The sequence below is a fragment of the Taudactylus pleione genome, unplaced genomic scaffold (genome assembly GCF_031769625.1).
Source record: "Taudactylus pleione unplaced genomic scaffold, aTauple2 ptg000946l, whole genome shotgun sequence".
In the NCBI taxonomy this organism is placed as follows: Eukaryota; Metazoa; Chordata; class Amphibia; order Anura; family Myobatrachidae; genus Taudactylus; species Taudactylus pleione.
Window position 1 is genome coordinate 3,772,172 of NW_028285347.1, and position 20,844 is coordinate 3,793,015.

At 48.6% G+C, this 20,844-nt stretch overlaps 1 protein-coding gene across 1 annotated transcript in view; it reads right to left on the bottom strand.

Annotated features, from left to right (window-relative positions):
• The window catches only part of LOC148473282 (uncharacterized), a 57,613-nt gene extending 51,525 nt beyond the window's left edge, over positions 1–6,088 (bottom strand). The window contains exons 1-4 of the mRNA XM_088459909.1: positions 5,908–6,088; positions 3,324–3,458; positions 2,667–2,858; positions 154–232 (exon numbers count right to left, since the gene is read on the bottom strand). Coding sequence (XP_088316035.1) covers positions 154–232; positions 2,667–2,858; positions 3,324–3,404 — 352 coding nt within the window. The 5' untranslated portion in view covers positions 3,405–3,458; positions 5,908–6,088. The remainder of the gene's footprint in view (positions 1–153; positions 233–2,666; positions 2,859–3,323; positions 3,459–5,907) is intronic.
• Between the last annotated feature and the right edge of the window lie 14,756 nt (positions 6,089–20,844).

A 20,844-nucleotide genomic window follows, 5' to 3' on the forward strand; every position in this document is an offset into this window, starting at 1 on the left:
TAGCGTCCGGGGCTGAATCAGGCCCACAGTGTCTATATAGTAGTGATTGGTAGCATAAACAGTAATTGCTTAGCTCAAGGTCACTGCTTTGTATAATGAAACATTTCTTAAAGGACTAGATAAAATCTTTATAACAGATATATCTTCCCTTACCCACTGAAATTGGTGGCTGAAAAGTCTCCACCTTCACTTCATTGTAGAATTTTTTTTGTTCTTCCAAATAATGCATATCCTGTGTGCAGAGATAGACAGTGACATCCTGACACCTTATAAGAACCTGACACACACAATGATACAGTCACCACCCAGACACATCCCCTGCTGTTACTGTATAATGTCCCATCCCCAGCAGTCACCTCTCCAGTCATAACCCAGACATATCCCCTGGTGTTACTGTATAATGTCCCATTCCCAGCAGTCACCTCTCCAGTCATCACCCAGACACAGCCCCTGGTGTTACTGTATAATGTCCCATTCCCAGCAGTCACCTCTCCAGTCATCACCCAGACACATCCCCTGGTGTTACTGTATAATGTCCCATTCCCAGCAGTCCCCTCTCCAGTCACCACCCAGACACATCCCCTGGTGTTACTGTATAATGTCCCATTCCCAGCAGTCACCTCTCCAGTCATCACCCAGACACATCCCCTGGTGTTACTGTATAACGTCCCATTCCCAGCAGTCACCTCTCCAGTCATCACCCAGACACATCCCCTGGTGTTACTGTATAACGTCCCATTCCCAGCAGTCACCTCTCCAGTCACCACCCAGACACATCCCCTGGTGTTACTGTATAACGTCCCATTCCCAGCAGTCACCTCTCCAGTCACCACCCAGACACATCCCCTGGTGTTACTGTATAACGTCCCATTCCCAGCAGTCACCTCTCCAGTCATCACCCAGACACATCCCCTGGTGTTACTGTATAATGTCCCATTCCCAGCAGTCACCTCTCCAGTCATCACCCAGACACATCCCCTGGTGTTACTGTATAATGCCTCATTCCCAGCAGTCGCCTCTCCAGTCACCACCCAGACACATCCCCTGGTGTTACTGTATAATGTCCCATTCCCAGCAGTCACCTCTCCAGTCATCACCCAGACACATCCCCTGGTGTTACTGTATAATGTCCCATTCCCAGCAGTCACCTCTCCAGTCATCACCCAGACACATCCCCTGGTGTTACTGTATAATGTCCCATTCCCAGCAGTCCCCTCTCCAGTCACCACCCAGACACATCCCCTGGTGTTACTGTATAATGTCCCATTCCCAGCAGTCCCCTCTCCAGTCACCACCCAGACACATCCCCTGGTGTTACTGTATAATGTCCCATTCCCAGCAGTCACCTCTCCAGTCATCACCCAGACACATCCCCTGGTGTTACTGTATAATGTCCCATTCCCAGCAGTCACCTCTCCAGTCATCACCCAGACACATCCTCTGGTGTTACTGTATAATGTCCCATTCCCAGCAGTCACCTCTCCAGTCATCACCCAGACACATCCCCTGGTGTTACTGTATAATGTCCCATTCCCAGCAGTCCCCTCTCCAGTCACCACCCAGACACATCCCCTGGTGTTACTGTATAATGTCCCATTCCCAGCAGTCACCTCTCCAGTCATCACCCAGACACATCCCCTGGTGTTACTGTATAATGTCCCATTCCCAGCAGTCACCTCTCCAGTCATCACCCAGACACATCCCCTGGTGTTACTGTATAACGTCCCATTCCCAGCAGTCACCTCTCCAGTCACCACCCAGACACATCCCCTGGTGTTACTGTATAACGTCCCATTCCCAGCAGTCACCTCTCCAGTCACCACCCAGACACATCCCCTGGTGTTACTGTATAACGTCCCATTCCCAGCAGTCACCTCTCCAGTCATCACCCAGACACATCCCCTGGTGTTACTGTATAATGTCCCATTCCCAGCAGTCACCTCTCCAGTCATCACCCAGACACATCCCCTGGTGTTACTGTATAATGCCTCATTCCCAGCAGTCGCCTCTCCAGTCACCACCCAGACACATCCCCTGGTGTTACTGTATAATGTCCCATTCCCAGCAGTCACCTCTCCAGTCATCACCCAGACACATCCCCTGGTGTTACTGTATAATGTCCCATTCCCAGCAGTCACCTCTCCAGTCACCACCCAGACACATCCCCTGGTGTTACTGTATAACGTCCCATTCCCAGCAGTCACCTCTCCAGTCACCACCCAGACACATCCCCTGGTGTTACTGTATAACGTCCCATTCCCAGCAGTCACCTCTCCAGTCATCACCCAGACACATCCCCTGGTGTTACTGTATAATGTCCCATTCCCAGCAGTCACCTCTCCAGTCATCACCCAGACACATCCCCTGGTGTTACTGTATAATGTCCCATTCCCAGCAGTCACCTCTCCAGTCACCACCCAGACACATCCCCTGGTGTTACTGTATAACGTCCCATTCCCAGCAGTCACCTCTCCAGTCACCACCCAGACACATCCCCTGGTGTTACTGTATAATGTCCCATTCCCAGCAGTCACCTCTCCAGTCATCACCCAGACACATCCCCTGGTGTTACTGTATAATGTCCCATTCCCAGCAGTCACCTCTCCAGTCATCACCCAGACACATCCCCTGGTGTTACTGTATAATGTCCCATTCCCAGCAGTCACCTCTCCAGTCAGCAGCTGAATGATCTTGTTGGTGAGTTCCAGGATCTTTTGCTCATTGTCTCTCTCATGTATCAGTGAGTGAGATGGAGGTACAGTCATGGAATTCTGGGTCCTGCTCCATCTTCCCGATACATAAGGACGGCCGCTGATGGGTATCTCTCTTTCATTATCCTTTTTCAATGGTACATAATCCTAAATGAGGAGGCAGGTACTACTAAATATCATAGTGAAAAGATGGGTCACAACGCTGTGATGTTTAGGGCAGCACAGATGGTGTAATGGTTAGCATTACTGCCTCACAGCACTGAGGTCGTGGGTTCGTTTCCCACTGCAGCCCTAACTTTGCAGAGTTTGTATATTCTCCCTGTGCTTGCGTGGGTTTCCTCCGGGTGCTCCGGTTTCCTCCCATACTCCAAAAATATACTGCTAGGTTAACTGGCTCCCAACAAAATTAATCCTAGTGTGGAAGTGTGTGAGCATGTGATAGGGAATATAGATTGTAAGCTCCACTGGGGCAGGGACTGATGTGAATGGACAAATATTCTCTGTAAAGCGCTGCGGAATATGTGTGCGCTATATAAATAACTGGTAATAATGTTCTGCAGTTGCTGTGACTGAGAGTAATGATGTTACTGTGACATTCCAGAACCCCCTCACCTCTCCGGTCAGCAGGTAGATGATCTCTAAGGTGAGGTTTAGTATCCTCTCAGTCATGTGATTCCGGTCACTGTCCATCATGAAGACCTGAGAATGGGCTTTGGTCCTAGTCGGGTGATGGATTTAAGATTTTCTCTGTATGTATAGACACGAAGAACATTAACTCATTCTCCATAAAAATTTGCATCCATTTTGCAAGTTTCATTAATTTTAGCTGTGTATTTTGAAAGTGTAAAAAAATGAACATGTTTATTTCCAATTAACTTAAGTTCTGACGTTTTCTGAACAACCACCTTCATGGACCTTTATCAACATGCAATGTCTCATAGAAGCCTGAAACGAATTGTGTGAAGCCATGCACTATAGTAGCTGAGTGCAAGAGCAGTAACAAGACTAATACAGAGTATACATTACAATTCCATATAGATATATTCTCTCATAGTGAAATGACTCGGTTTAGAGGTTTGTACCATAATAAAGGATCCACTACACTTTCAGTGACAAATGATTGTAAAAGACATAGCTTGTGCAGCACAACCTAATTGATATATATTTGAAATATTCATATATTTAATTGACAGTAAAATGAGACCCATAGGGCAACCTGTAACTTGCCCAAGTGAGGAAGAGGAGCTGATACCAGCAATGTTAGTGTGCAGCACAACCAGTGACTAGCTCACACTGTACACCTCGAAGGATAGTGCTCCATCTGTACCCACACTACTGTGATAAGGTTCCATCTATTACCCACCGCATGATACAGTCACCACTTCCCAGTCTCACACCCCTTATTCCCAAACAACATTCCTTATTAATAACCCAATTTAACATAACATCCATCTAATTTACTCACACGTAGCCCTTTCTCAAACTAAAATTATTATCCTACTCTCTTGCCGTCTACACATACCGGGGTTATCTCATTCCATACATCTCGTTGTCTCTCATCCAGTATCCACGGTTACACTTAAGTTCCTTTGTCTATCACTGCCCCACAAGCCAAATCTAGACACCAATACTATTGCCCCACCACCTCCTTCCATCACACTTTTAAACAAATATCCTGCAATAGAGCTTATACTTCCTAATCTCCACACACTGTTTTCCAGAAATACTATTATTTTTTCTGTATGGATCAACATTTCTCCATCCATTCAAGTTCTACAACCGTCACCTGAAACTCGTCCCTCACTAAACTGCTCGGGAAATCCACAACCAGAAAAACAAGACCTCCAACATAAGGTTAAAGCTAAGAGAACGCTATTAGAAGTAAATTTAGCCAGAACAATGCATGCGCATTTAGTATCAAACCCGAGAACTATTCGTTTAACTTCACTATCTCTGCTCATCTGTCCGAATAAACCCAATTACACAGAAACCACATGACTTAAAATGACAGGATGAAACAAAGGTCTACGACAGGGGTGGGGAACCTTTTTTCTGCCTAGGGCCATTTTGATATATATATTACATTATTCACAGGCCTGTGCAGGCCACGCCCCTCTGTAATGCAACTCAGGGGCGGGGCCACAATCGTTGGTTATTACAGCAATGCCTGGAGCATCCTGAAGATGCTCCGGGGAGCTGTAAGGGCAGCGGTGTGACCGTCTGAAGCATCCTAAGGAAGCTTCAAGCGGCACTGCTGCATAGACTCTGGCAGCAGATTGCCGTTCTAGGCACCCTACTAGCCAGATGAGACGCCCAGAAAAAAGCTCCGGAGGGCCAGACCAAATGATTCCGCAGGCCTTATACAGCCCCTGGGCCTGAGGTTCCCCATCCCTGTCTACGAGTTGGAACTATAAATCTGCACATTCACATGTACACCTACTAAAATGTTGGTGATGGTTAATCAATCCACATAGAATTAACAAAAGCACTAGGTAATAAAAAGGCATGTCACCGGGATTGAGATAGCTTGGGCGGGGTGAACAATAATAATATAACTTTTTAGGAATAGTTAGTCAAATCTTGGAGCTAGGGGAATCCACTGATTTTCATATTGTACTCCAAAATCGAGTTGCCTGCACTTACTATATAGCAGACTGATCGGCACCATATACATTTCAAACTACCCCTTTAGATCATACATTTCTTTCCAATCGTAGTCTATAATCTGAATTTAGCTTTCTTTATTTTGTACTTTATTAGGTGCTGCATTAAACTTGATGCCGTATATAAATATGGCTGTTTAGATCCCTATATTTCCAGGCACACACTTCCACGCTGAATAAGGTGTTAGTTTAATTGTAAATTAAGTGGAAAAATCATTAGCATATAATGGTCATACAGTGAACGGCCTCAGTGGGGTGGTATGGATTACATAGCTCTCTTTGGAAGAAACAGCAGGCCAATTAGTGTGTGTGTGTGTGTGTGTATGTATATATATATATATATATATATATTTATATATATTATTTGCAGGCATCACTATGGCCAGACCATTACAACTTTGCATATTATCATAGGCTAAACCATAGAGTAGCACCGAGCATATACTAGGGGGGAGATATCCCCAATAGCACCATGCACAAACCCTATAGGGAATCACATAAGATGACCAACACATGCAGACAGAGTTCCTCACCCATAGACTGCACGGAATATAATGATCCCTACTGCTTATCCCCGGACTCAGCCGCCATTACGAGTCGCGGAAGCTATGACACTGACTGGCTGGCTGCAGAGGCTGACGAGCCCGGAGCATCACGGGAGACGTAGACACAGAGTACCTGCACTGTGCGAATCACTCGGCTGCGCATGCGTACAAAAGCGCCGCGGCTATACCGAGCAAGCGCCAAGCGGCTCCCATTGTCTCTCTCTGCGCATGCGCAGTTACGCGGCAGCGCTTCTGCGCATGCGCCAGGAGTCCCAGGTGTCTATGCTGCTTCTAAGGGAATAAATTACATCAGGGCAGGCTGCTGCAGACTCCAGCCACAAATATCTGTAGCTGGAGAAGGGGCCATGGACCCATACTAGTATAATGAATGCCAGGTCCTGCAGCCACTGGCTCAAAGGCTATAGCTTTTTTTTTAATTTACATTACTCTAAAAATAATATTTAAAACATCAGTACATCAATTAACTATCATGTTTCAGCCAAGATTTTTACTATTCTGGAGAAAGCCATAACAGCTATAACAGTATTTGGTTGGCAGGTATGAGTGGCGGGTGCTTTCCCTGATTAATAATAATTGTCCGGTTTTTGCCCAATTGATCTTATCTTAAGGGGCCTATCCATTACACGACTTTGTGAACAATCACATTGTTCACAAAGTCGCGTAATGGATAGCCAGCGATGCGCGTGCACACTGGGTCCTTGCTGACCCCGACTATCGGCATGTTCCAGAGATAGGAGGTTGGACTCCTGCACTGAATGACGTTCAGTGAGCGCCGAAGGTCTGAACGCTCGACGTTCAGTCTTTCTACTTCAGGGTCCATAGGGTATCCACAGGATACCTTGGGGTATAGGTGTGACGTCAGTTGCAGGGCACCAAAGAGTTAAGCTTTCAGCCTCCCAGGATGCACTAGGTCCCCCTCCTATACCCCGCCCCCGGGCCAAGGCACCTCAGTTTAGTTTGGTGCCCGGCCGGCGTCGGGTGCACCTGTCGGAGTGGGGGCTAGAAGAGCCCCTGAAGCTTTCTTCAGTGCAGCTGTGGCTGCACATCTGGATGTACAGCATGGACAGTCAGTCCTGACGTCCATGCTGTCTTCCCTACACCCCCGCCGGTACCAGAACGCCGGTACCGATCCGGGGATGCTGGTGAGCATCTGGGGTCACAGCTAGCGGTGACCCCAGATGTTCCGGACCATGGCCGGATCCAAGGGGGACAAAGGTAAGCAGCGGGGTCCCGTGGTGGGTCCCCGCTGGTCACATGGTCCTAAGTCCCCAGGCAGGGGGCTCCCTGGGGACTGGCTGCAGCGTGGAGCCAGGTACTGAACCTGCGCTTTCCACTACCCCCTGGGACAGCGGACCGCAGCAGAGCGGTAGCGCTGCGGCGTCCCAGGGGTTAAATGCATGCCAGGGGAGCGTGCCTTCCCTGTCTCACAGCCGGCGCCTCCCCCGCTGCACACAGCCCTCTCTGCACTGTGCTGACTGGTCCTGTGTCAGCGCTCCTCCCCCAGGCCAGCTTCTCTGCAACGCATGGTGAACGCTGCTGGAAGTCTGGAAGGAAGCATCGTGGTCTGGGTCCCCCCGCATACCTCTCCTCCGCTGTGGCTCAGGTCTGTGTATGCAGCGCTGTGTCCTATCAGGCCCTGTGTCTGTGTAGTTGAGTGATCAGCGCTGTTAGTGCAGGAATTGTTATTTCTCTGCATTGTATGTGACTGTGCTAGCGCTGCCTGTAACTTTTCTTCTCTAAACTGTCAGCTTTATTACTGTCCCTGTTTTTTCTGCTAAAGCCCTTGCGGTGCGGTGCTGCAGGGTGGTCTCTCGCCTATTTAATACTTAATTGGTGAGAGAGGTCACATACGTGGTGCCATCATGTCTGAAAGTGATTTTCCCCTCCGGCTACAGTGTACCACGTGCAAAGTACCGTTAGCGGAGGGGGAGGGTAGCGCGGAGGGCCTTTGCCGGCAGTGTTTGTCCATGGCGCGGCCTATTACGGTTACAGCACCGGTACAGGAGCCGCCCTGGGCTTGTTTCGCTCAGGCGTTAACAGCTTTAGTGGGCCAGTTAGCTCCGCAGCCCGCGTTTACTCCGATGGGTTTGTCCCAGCAGTCTGTGGTGTCGTCACCCATGCAGGGGTTCCCACGACAATTGGTGGTACCCCACAGTCTCCCTATTTCCCCGCTCCCGGGTTCTCAGGAGCCAGCGTGGGTTAACTCCCTGACGAGTTCTGTACAGCACTTGTCGGATGTGTTGCAAGGGGAGTCTGTGATGCGGCCTCATAAAAGGCCGGTGGCGTCTCTGTCCGCTCCTTATGAGGATGACGAAGGGACGTCTGATGATGGGGAGATTCTGGATCCTTACGATCAGGAACCTCTCCATACTGATGCTAAGTCCAAAGTATATATTCCTGGACTTATTCGGGCGGTCCGCACAGCCTTGGTGATTGAGGACGAAGTTCCCCCAGCGGCTAAATCTAAGTATGCCTTTTTCAAAGATGTGAAGGGCGATGCCACAGTCTTTCCTCTTTCGGGTCAGTTGGTGGACCATTTAGAGGAGGCGTGGAAACAACCTGGCAAAAGATACCAGCCGCAGAGACGCCTGGCGGTGGCTTATCCGTTCGCGGATAATTATTTTGCTAAGTGGGAATCCCCTCCACAGGTGGATTCTCACGTGACCCGTCTTGTCCGTAGTGCCACATTGCCGATGCCATCCATGTCCTCCCTTAAGGATGCTACGGACCGCAAGGTAGAAATCTGCCTGAAGTCCGCTTATTCCCTTGCAGGGGGGGCAGCACGGCCGGCTATGGTCATTTGCTGGGTTGCCAGAGCGATGGAGCGCTGGGCGGATTCATTAGAGGCTTCTTTTGAATCCGACTGTCCGGCCGAACAGGCGGAGTTGATTGGCAATCTCCGTGATTCGGCCACCTACATCAACGAGGCGGCTCTAGACATTAGTACTCTGGTGTCTAGAATTTCTTCAGCAGCGGTAGCTGCTCGTCGCACCTTGTGGCTGCGATCCTGGAAGGCGGACGCAGACTCCAAGAAAGGTCTGGAAGCGTTGCCGTTTACCGGAGAAGTTCTCTTCGGTCCGGATCTGGATAAGATTGTGGCCACGCTGGCGGCAGCCAAATCTGCTTGTCTCCCGTCGGCCGCTGCTCCTTCTGGTTCTGGACCATCGTCCTTTCGGTCATCTAGGGCCCAGGGCAGGCCCAAACCACAGTCATTTCCTCGACAGGCTGGCCCTAAGAAATCGGTCAAGCCCCGGAAACAGGCATGGAGTACCAGACGTCCGGCCCCCAAGCCAGATGACAAGCCTGCGGCCTGACGGTCCGGGTCTCCCCTTGGGGGATCCCAGGGTGGGAGGCCGCCTGCTGCAGTTCTCCCGGTGTTGGTCGTTCACTACGACAGACACTTGGGTTCTGGAGGTGGTCTCCCACGGGTACGCCCTCTCCTTCCGGCACAGACCCCCGGCTCGATTCTTCACCACGGGTCTACCATCAGACCGGAACAAGGCTACGGAGCTGCGGAAGGTATTGCACACTATGCTCCAGGCTGGAGTTATAGTGCCTGTTCCATTCTCCCAGAGGGGCCAGGGTTTCTATTCAAATCTATTTTTGGTACAGAAACCCAATGGGTCATATCGTCCGATTCTCAACCTCAAAGCACTCAACAAGTCTTTGCGGGTCCCGAAGTTTCGGATGGAGACCCTACGGTCCATCATTCTGGCGCTGGAAACCTGGGGACTACATGGTGTCATTGGACATACAGGACGCTTACCTGCATGTCCCTATTCTTTTGCGCCATCAAGAGTTCCTTCGGTTTGCAATCCGCAGCGACCACTTCCAGTTTCGGGCGTTACCTTTTGGCCTGGCGACAGCACCACGTGTTTTCACCAAGGTGATGGCGGTCATGGCGGCTTCTCTGCGGCTGCAAGGAGTCCGCATGTTGCCGTACTTGGACGACCTGTTATTGGTGGCAGGATCTCCAGAGTTCCTGTTACACCACTTGGACCTGACCATTGCACTGCTGCAACGGCACGGCTGGCTAATCAACTGGCAGAAGTCCACTCTAATCCCGTCTCGGAGGATTCTGCATCTTGGAGCCTTATTGGACTCGGGACAGCAAAGGATCTTCGTGACGGAGGACAAGATCTCTGCTTTACAGTCAAGGGTGCGCAGTTGTCTGCACAGCCGCCGGGTGTCCTTACACTCGGCGATGAGGTTACTGGGCTCCATGGTGTCGGTGTTCGACATGGTAGAATACGCCCAGTTTCACTCCAGACCTCTGCAGCACCTGATCCTGTCCAAGTGGAACGGGCTGCCTCAGTCTCTGAAGTTCCAGACGATTGTGCTCACCCCGGAGGTTCGCCTGTCCCTTGCGTGGTGGTTAAAGACGACCCACCTCAACAAGGGACGTCCGTTCTGGGTTCCAAATTGGGTCCTGATGACAACGGACGCCAGTCTTCGGGGCTGGGGAGCAGTTTCGGGTCCACACTTGTTCCAGGGCAGGTGGACGTCGACAGAAGCGGAGCTTCCAATAAATATCTTGGAACTCCGTGCGGTCTTCAATGCTCTCCTGCAGGCACAGCGGTTTCTCCAGTGTCACCCGGTGCAGGTCCAGTCGGACAATGCTACCACCGTGGCCTACATAAACAGGCAAGGAGGAACTCGCAGTCGGGCGGCTCTCGTAGAGGTCTCTTGGATCCTGGTTTGGGCGGAGCGCAATCTTCCGGCCATATCAGCGGTCTTCATCCCGGGAGTGCTAAATTGGGAGGCGGACTTTCTAAGTCGCCAGGACGTTCATCCAGGGGAATGGTCCCTGCACCCGGACGTTTTTCAACTACTGGTGGACAGGTGGGGTCTTCCAGAAATCGACCTCATGGCGTCCCGGCACAACAACAAGTTGCCGGTGTACGGGTCTCGCACAAGAGACGAAGGGGCGTCTCTGGTGGATGCTCTGTCCGTCCGGTGGACGTTCAGGTTCGCATACCTGTTCCCTCCGGTCTCCCTTCTTTCACGGGTAATCCGGAAATTCAAACAGGAAGGAGGGACGCTCCTGTTGATAGCTCCCGCGTGGCCCAGACGGCACTGGTGCTCAGACCTTCAGGGTCTGTCCGTGGACAGTCCTCTGCGGTTGCCGCTACGACCGGACCTTCTGTCTCAGGGTCCTTGTCTTCACCCGGACCTGACTCGGCTGTCTTTGACGGCGTGGCTGTTGAGACGGCCATGCTGAGGTCCCGGGGGTTTTCCAGCTCTGTGGTGCATACCATGTTACGAGCTCGGAAACCGTCTTCCGCGAGGATATACCATCGCGTGTGGCATACGTTCTTCCAGTGGTGTCGACCGAGAGGTTATGCACCGCGGGAGTTTCGTCTGTCTCGGATTCTCGCCTTCCTACAAGCGGGGCTAGATCATGGGCTTCGCCTTGCTTCTTTGAAGGTACAGGTTTCGGCCCTATCTGTCTGGTTTCACCGTAGGATTGCTACAATCCCGGATGTGCGCACCTTTATGCAAGGTGTTCTCCGTATTCAGCCGCCCTTTGTTCCACCTGTGGCGCCTTGGGATTTGGCTGTGGTCCTGAGGGCTCTCCAAGGACCGCCGTTTGAACCACTGGGCTCAGTGGATATTAAATGGCTAACAGCTAAGACTGTTTTCCTTCTGGCCATTGCTTCGGCCAGACGTGTTTCTGAGTTAGGGGCTCTTTCTTGTAGACCCCCTTTCTTGGTTTTTCATGGGAACAGGGCAGTGCTCCGCACTCGGCCCGAGTTTCTTCCCAAAGTTGTTTCCCAGTTTCATGTTAACGAGGAAATAGTTGTTCCGGCCTTTAACTCACCGGGTCTTTCCGTGGGTGAGGCCTCTTTGGATGTTGTGCGGGCCTTAAGGACTTATGTTGACCGCACTTCTTCGTTTAGGAAGTCGGACGCTTTGTTTGTCCTCTATGGCTTCTGTAAAAAGGGTTGGCCTGCTTCAAAGCAAACTTTGGCAGCCTGGATCCGTATGGCTATTTCTGAAGCTTATCTTCATGAAGGCCTACCAGTCCCTCCTTCTCTGAAGGCTCATTCCACTAGGTCTGTGGGTCCTTCGTGGGCAGCTCGACGTGGTGCCTCGGCAGTTCAGATCTGCAAGGCTGCTACGTGGTCTTCTGTCCATACCTTCGTGAGGTATTACAGGTTTGACACCTTCGCCTCTCAGGATGCTTCCTTCGGGCGGCGGATTCTCCTTTCTGCACAGGAGCGTCCCCACCCTTAAAGGATACTGCTTTGGGACATCCCCAAGGTATCCTGTGGATACCCTATGGACCCTGAATTAGAAAATATGAGATATGGTAAGAACTCACCCTTGTTATCTCTATTTCTACGAAGTCCATAGGGTTCCACAGGACTCCCGCCCTGTCGCACCTGTGCTGCAGATGGGCTTTGCTCTGGTCACCGGTTTTCCGTCTCCCTCTGGTGAGAATGTGATTCTTGTATGTGTCCAGATCTTTGTTCTCTCTCTTCCTTCTCCTCCTCCGGCCTATGGCTTGGTAACTAACTGAGGTGCCTTGGCCCGGGGGCGGGGTATAGGAGGGGGACCTAGTGCATCCTGGGAGGCTGAAAGCTTAACTCTTTGGTGCCCTGCGACTGACGTCACACCTATACCCCAAGGTATCCTGTGGAACCCTATGGACTTCGTAGAAATAGAGATAACAAGGGTAAGTTCTTACCATATCTCATATTTTCAGGTCGCCTAGTGGATAGGCCCCAAATGGCTGTGCAAAATTCAATGTATTTGTACCAAAACCTTCTCATACTCCCTTTAAACTGGGACATGTGAATTACACAGGTCCTGATATGGCAAGCCTACCCGCTTACACAAATAGATAAATCAATTTTTGATAATTATATCTGCCTTATAGGGGAATTCAATATGGAGCGAAAACTCAGTTTTTGCGTTAATATCGCACCTATGATGTCATTATCGCAGGTTTTAGTTTTACACCATATTCAATTTCAAAGACTTTTCGCAGGTTCGAAAAGTCTTTGATAAAAAACGGGGATAACTCTTCACCATTGAATAGGTGTCGAAAAAAAGTGCAGAATTGGGGTTTAGGGGTGCAGGCTTAAAAAAAATAGCCTGCACCCCTGGGAATGTCATTTTAAAAATAACTGTGTCAAAAAAATAGGGACACCCCAAAAAATTAATTTAAAAATTGGGGTGAAAAAAAAAAAAAAGGGAAAAAATTGTTTAAAACTAGGGAAATAGGTTCAGGGCTATTTTGCAAGTATGCGGCAGGTGTTTTCTAGAATAGATTTATAGCGGCAGGTGCACAATTGCAGAATTTTAAAAAACTTACTTTAGGGACATCAAAATATGCTAGTACCCATTTTCATGTACCCCAAATTTGATGGGACCACTTAAAAAAACGAAAAAAATAACCTAAGTGCTCTTCTGCATCACTTCTTCAATGTCGGGAAAAAAACATCTGCCGCAGCTATTTAAATCCCCGACTTTCATTTGCAGGCTAAAACGGGGGTACCCATAGTGTTCCCCCATGTTTTTAAAACTTTAGGTGGGTCCTACAATTTTTTTCAGGTAAATTAATTTTTTTTACGCAAATCCCACTTCGCAGGTTCCCGTTTTCGGAGGTTATATATTGAATACAGGGATAAAGCGGGCGCGCGCCCGATACTTTATCCCAGATATTCTCCGATATGGAGCGAAAAGTCCAGCACGGACTTTTCGCTCCCATATTGAATACCACTCTTAGAGTAGTATTAGATAAAAATTGCAATAGCTGATCCTCCATTTGTATTTAGGGTTCTCTCCAGCCTGCTGCTTATGGGTCCATTTGTCCTCCCTTGAATTGTATATTTGTAGGGACATTTAGTCCTTTTATTCCCCATCTAAATGAAGACCCCACAATGTTTGCTAGAGCTCAATCTTGGTTTCTGTCTGAATGAAGAAATAAAATACTTTACAGGCCCATACGGCACCAGCATTAACTCCACTCCCCTCCACACACGCACACTCCTCACACAAACACACACACTCCTCACACAAACACGCACACTCCTCACATAAACACACACACTCCTCACACAAACACGCACACTCCTCACACAAACACACTCCTCACACAAACACACACACTCCTCACACAAACACACACACACACTCCTCATACAAACACACACACTCCTCACACACGCACACTCCTCACACAAACACACACTCCTCACACAAACACACACTCCTCACCCAAACACGCACACTCCTCACACAAACACACACACCCCTCACACAAACACGCACACTCCTCACACAAACACACACACTCCTCACCCAAACACGCACACTCCTCACACAAACACGCACACCCCTCACACAAACACGCACACTCCTCACACAAACACACACACAAAATGTGGCCATAACCTAAATCTAGCCAACAGCTTTTTCAGCTAAACCTATTTGGCCACACCCACTGTTGGGTCAGTCACCACCAGACTACACATCACCTTGTCACTTGCTTCCAGTACCATGGCCATAGGCAACTATTTTGACGTCTAGGCAAACATCTAAAGAAAAATATGCTTTAAGTTTATTTAATACAATTGTGCACCAACAGACTTGTAACTAAACAATGTGAAACAAGTACCAGCCTATGTTGCAAATCCCTGGTATTTATACTGTATACTTTAAATATATTTATTTGTTTAAATATGTCAGACAAAGGGACTCCATAGTCCAGAGGGCCAGTGGAAAATATGTCCATTGCTTTACTTGCTGAAGTTACCTAATGGACGCTAAGAACAAGAGCCCTATGTGTAACATGGGAAGCTGGTTTCCAGGCTCCATGTCTGACACTTAACGGTGAGCTGATTGGGCTGAGCTAGAGTGGGCCAGAGCTTTGGTACATATCATTGTGAAGATGACCGACTTGTCACCATTGTTACTGGTTCTCCCATAATCTGCTGTCAATAATAATAATGGTTACAAATATAGGCCCTCATTCAGAGCCGTACGCTCTGAGCAGAGCGCACGCTCTGAATGAGGGCCGGGCTCCATTTTCATGGAGCGTCCTCCTGGACGCTCGTATAGCTGTGGGTCACCACCCACAGGCTATACGAGCGTGCATTGTGATGGTCGCGATGGTCGAGACCATCGTGACCATCGAATTTGCGAGCCGGAGCCTGCGGTTGAGGTTTTCAACCGCAAGCTCTGGAGTGATTTTGGCTCTATCAGAGCCAAAATCACTCCCACTGACATCACTAGTGATGTCAGTGGGCCGGCTTCTGACGGGAGGCGTTCCCGTGGGAACGCCCCCGTCAGGGAGGCACGCCCCCGGCACGCCCACCAAAGGGGGCGTGCTGTCAATCAACATTGACAGCACGCCCCCTTTGATCGGACACAACGAGCGAAGGACTTTCCTTCGCTCGTCGCGTCTGGCGCATGCGCACGACGGAGCTCCCTCCGTCGTGCGCATGCTCAGTCCATAACATCGACCCACTTGCGAGCGGACAGCCGCTCGCGAGTGGGTCTGAATCAGGCCCATAGTTATCACATATAGACAGTGTTTACATGTTTATAGAGGAAATTCTTCTTTTCTTATTTATTCCTTCATCTGTATGTTCCCTATTCTGTATGTTCATCCACATGTCCCCTGTTCTTTGCAGACTGTTCCTCACTAACCCTGACACTATATGCAGATAGGAGGGAGCCCCCACTGCTGTCACCTTATGGAAGGAAAAGAAAGGTAATTTTAATGAAGCCCTTTCTATTTTTAATGCAAATTCAAGAACACTAATGTGTATTTTATGTTTGAAACAAGTGAGGTCTTTTGTTGTGTACACTTATGATGGACATACATCTACAGCCCTGATTCCCTGGTGGGGTAATACATTGCAGAAGTAGTGTCATTAAATGTTTCAGGATGAAAACCTAAAACTACCCAGCTAACAACATCCTGCAGGAGACAGCAGCATCACTGGGCAATGTTTGGCTTGGTTGCCTGGTAACCAGTGACATCATAATGCAGGGAATGCTGGTAACAGTAAATGCTGAGCCAGATGTCACCAAGTGACATTTCTCACCCAACCAGGGAAGGAGAGATAGACAGAAGTCTGCACAAGTAGCAGACTGTGACTGACAGCGTAATGAGAGTAAAGACGGGTGGTCCTGATGTGATGGTTAGTGTGAAGAGTTAGGTGGTCTGGCCAGTATGAAGAGGTTGCAGAACACAAGGTGACCTGAACTCAATAGGTGGCGGGACAAGGAGGCAAGGTTGGTGGTCCCAATGTACAATTGAGCAGAAGCAAATTGTGTGGTCCCTATCAGCAAGTGGATAAAGGTAGGTTGGTCATACTCCATGGGATGTGAGGATTCAAGGTGGTTTGGCCTGAGATAGGAGGCAAAGAGGTCAAAATCCAAGGGTTGTAGAATGAAGAGATTTACTTTCTCCATGATTGACTTGTGGTAGTCAAGATGGATTATCCCTATGTGTGTGCGTGTGTGTGGGTGGAGCTTGGAGAGGGACAGGAGTAATGGTGGGTGGTGACACTGGTGAATAGATTGGAGCAAAGTGAGTCTCTATTAGATGTTAGCAGAGACAAAGTGTGAGGTCTCCACAGGTTGTCGGTTCTGGAAGACAAGGTGGGTGGTGGTTGCCATGCGCATTTGTGGGGCAACTATAGAGAGTGAGAGAAGTAATGCTGGTTATCTCCAAAACTTGTGTATTGATATAAGATATAGATGTAAGATAAATATACCCCTTTCCTCATTGTCTGACAATGTGAAGGAATATGTTAATAATATAAGTGAACGCACTCTGTGTGCTGATGGCTGCTGCTCTTCCTTGTCAGAGATAGGCTGTGAGTGTGGTGCTGGACTGTGATGTCACAGCGTAGTACTACACTCCAAGCCTATCACTGACCAGGGGTAGCAGCAGTCAGAGCAGCACTGACATCCCCCCCACCCCACCCTGCATCTACACAAGGTGAGGAGCAGGAAAGGGGCAGTTTCTGATGCGTGAAGTTGAACTTCGGAGAGGGGGGTGTCACAGTGGGGTATTCTTAGGCAACTTGTATCTTTCCATAAACCCTGATGGGGGATGTATAGAGCTTTCTCTGGGGGAGGAAGTTGTTGTAGAATAAATGCATGAAGTGGGCAGTGCAGTGGTTACTGAGCAGAGGACATTGGTGCCTGCAGGAGTAGCTGTATTGTCAGTTTATGTAAGAGGATGAGGACCCCAGTATCAGTGACGTTGCTGCTGCAGGATAAGAGCCTGGTAATGGGAATGAGGGTGCTGTGTGTCACTGAGACCCATTACCTCCATGTACAGAGGCGGGTAAAGCCCTTTGTCCTGGACAGAGGTAGCACAAAAACTGCATATATTTGTGTTACAGATAATATAAATGTGGATCGCTGTACACTAATAAAACATTCATTATCAATGACAATAAACTAAACATACATATTAAAATCACATCATATCAATAATGTTAACCATAAGAAACAATAGTAGCACTATATGGGTGTGCAGTGAGCTGTATTAAACCAGTGTTTTTACTTTAGCTACAGTCAATAACTTTACAGTCATTGACTGATAATTACCTTACCTATCGTATAGCTAATTAGCTGTATTATGGAGGCTGTGGGTACATAAGTGGTATAATTACCTTTGGATATTATAGTCCCATATGGACCCAAGTGAATGGATTGGTGTAGATAGTAAGATACGGTTGATTGTCCGGTTAGATAGGTGATCCTCCTGATGTATGGACGCCTTTAGGATCCATAAGTTTTGTGATGGTAAAAAGGTGACACCCAGGTGTATGTGGCGGCGGTCTGGTGACAGTCATCTCTCAGCCCTTGGCAGCTCCTCACGCGTTTCGTTACTGTGTGTAACTTCATCAGAGTATAAGTGCTACCCTCAAGGAATTGGATATTTATACCGCTGCTGATTAATTTATTTGTAGTCACATGATGTAATCATGAAATGGAAATATTTGTACAATGATCCACACAAAGATGTATAAAGCTTTAAAAGATCTGAAATTAAAATCAGTATAGCATAACCACTAAAAGAGACAGTGTACTGAATGTAATAATTTGTTTATAGACTGTAACTATTATTTGGCTACTGATGGCCAGGACATGACACGATCTCCGTAGTACTCACAATGCAGTCACATAAGTATTAGATTTATATTATAGTGCTGTATATGCGGAAATCGTCAGGAGTTTAAGTGATACAAGTGATCTAAATATAAGTAATTAACAGACGTAGCTTGTGACCATTAGGTATCCCCATCATAGCTCAATTCTGTTAGATTCCATGTGTGACTGCAGTTACTTGTTTCATTGCTGTTCCCACAAAATCATACACACCTGACTGCTCTCTTGGCATGCCGGCGAGGACTCCTTTCCCGGAATCCGCCCATGTCACTAGTGATGTAGGACTGTGGCTTGATGACATGATTTGAGGCTAATTGCATCACCATAGCCCCATCCCATTTTGGGGCACTGTGCAGAGTGGAGTTGGGACCATGTGGACACAAATTGTGTTGTTAAGACCCCTGCATTTGTCACTTACACCTTCCCGTAGGGAACTCTAGGAAGGGACCTCTCAAAAGTAGGCAAGTGTGAGATCATATAGTATAGGCACGAGCAATAACGTCATCACTCTCTGCTTTAGTGGTGATTCTGAAAACAGCCAATCAGAATTGGAGAGCTATTGCTGGCGGCCATCATCACCAGTATGTAGCTGCACCAGTCCTCAGGCTACTGACAGGATTACCTGCGTTTCCATGCAGGTCTGCCTCAGCTGCACTTATGTGACCATTACACCATTACTGTACTCTCCAGTATAAGATGCCACCAAATCTGCATACAGACCAGAAAAGCGGTGAAAAGCCGTTTTCAGCAAAAAAGTTTCGCCGATGACGTCATTTCGCCAGCTGAAACTTATCCCTGTATTCAATTGTGGCGACTTTTCTTCGGTGCGAAAACGCAAACCAATGTACCCAGCGGAAAAGTTTCGCCTATGAATAGTTGTCGGAAAAAAGTGCAGAATTGTGGTTTTGGGGTCCAAAGGTGGGGAAACCACCCTGCACCCTTAGGACAGGTCCCCAAAGGTAAACTGTGTAAAAAAAATCCTAAAAAAAAATAAAGAACACCCCAAAAAATTACTTTGAAAAAGGGGGCGAAAAAGTACAAAGTTGGGGTACAAACTTAAAAATTAGCTATATAGACTTTGGGGGGTCTGCAAGTATGGGGAGGTGGTTTTGGGATTGCAGGTGCTTGCTGAAGATGCGTTTTTCACGCTTTGAAGACCTGCAATTTTTAACCATGCTTGCACCCATTTTCATGTACCCCAAATTTGCTGGGACTAGTTATTTTTACAAAAAAAACCTGCTAAATGCTTTTCTTCACCACTTGTTCAAAGATGCTAATTAGCAGCTAATGAGAGCATTTAAGTACCCCAAATACATTCAGCAGGGCTATTCAAGGGCATCTACCATGATCCCCAATGTTAGCGCATCTTTTGGGGGTGTCAGGCTGATTTCCCCAAATCTGACAGCACTTTTTGCCTGTTGGAGTTTCGCCGGGATTCGTTTTCGAGTCCTTAGGAAATGAATATGGGGATAAGCGGGAACGCGCGCAATACTTTTTCGCATGGAAAACCAGCGATGACGGCGAAAAGTCCGGCATGTGAAAAGTACGGGTCTTTTCCCGTCTAATTGAATATGCACCTCAGAGTGATGTAGAGACTTTGGGGCTCATTTAGAGTAGGACCAGTGTATGAGGCTGCATTGTGCGGTGGTCACCAGGGTTTGTACTCTGTATTTTGTATAGTAACTATCACAGATTGGGATTTGTATTGTATAGTAACCACCAAATCGCCACTCTTTGTAATGACTGTTGTACATACAATACATTGGTCTAATACCGCACCTTGGGCCTGATTCAGACCCACTCGCGAGCGGCTGTCCGCTCGCAAGTGGGTCGATGTTCTGCACTGAGCATGCGCACGACGGAGGGAGCTCCATCGTGCGCATGCGCCAGACGCGACGAGCGAAGGACTTTCCTTCGCTCGTTGTGTCTGATCAAAGGGGGCGTGCTGTCGATGTTGATTGACAGCACGCCCCCTTTGGTGGGCGTGCTGGGGGCGTGCCTCCCTGACGGGGGCGTTCCCACGGGAACGCCTCCCGTCATAAGCCGGCCCACTGACATCACTAGTGATGTCAGTGGGAGTGATTTTGGCTCTGATAGAGCCAAAATCACTCCGGAGCTTGCGGTTGAAAACCTCAACCGCAGGCTCCGGCTCGCAGTTTCGATGGTCGCGATGGTTAAGACCATGGCGGCCATCAAACTGCACGCTCGTATAGGCTGTGGGTGGTGACCCACAGCTATACGAGCGTCCAGGAGGACGCTCCATTTTTTAGGAGGGCGGCCCTCATTCAGAGCGTGCGCTCTGCTCAGAGCGTACGGCTCTGAATGAGGGTCCTTGTGTGGCCATAGTTATTATAATGAATGGTTAATGCCTCTATTTTTCCATGTAACAAATATCTGACTAATGCACTATCAGCAGGGAATGCCTGGATATCTTTTATTCTGCCTTCTGCAGTCGGCGGCCATCTTCTTCCCCTGGGCACAGCACCTTATCTTGTCCTTGAGGTGCTGTGCAATTACCAAAGACTGTGGGCTTCATTCAGAGCCGCTCGTAAGCGGCCGCTTGTTCGTTATGAGCGATGTTCGCACATCTGCGCATGCGTACGGATTGTAATACGCATGCGCGAACCAGTCAGTGCGGACGAAAATCGTTTGTTCGCTAAATAGCGAATGCCTGCTATTTTGAGTGACAGGAGGAGGCGTTTGTGGGTGGTAACAGGGGAAGGTGCTTGAAAACGGGGAGTGGAGATCAGAACGCAGGCG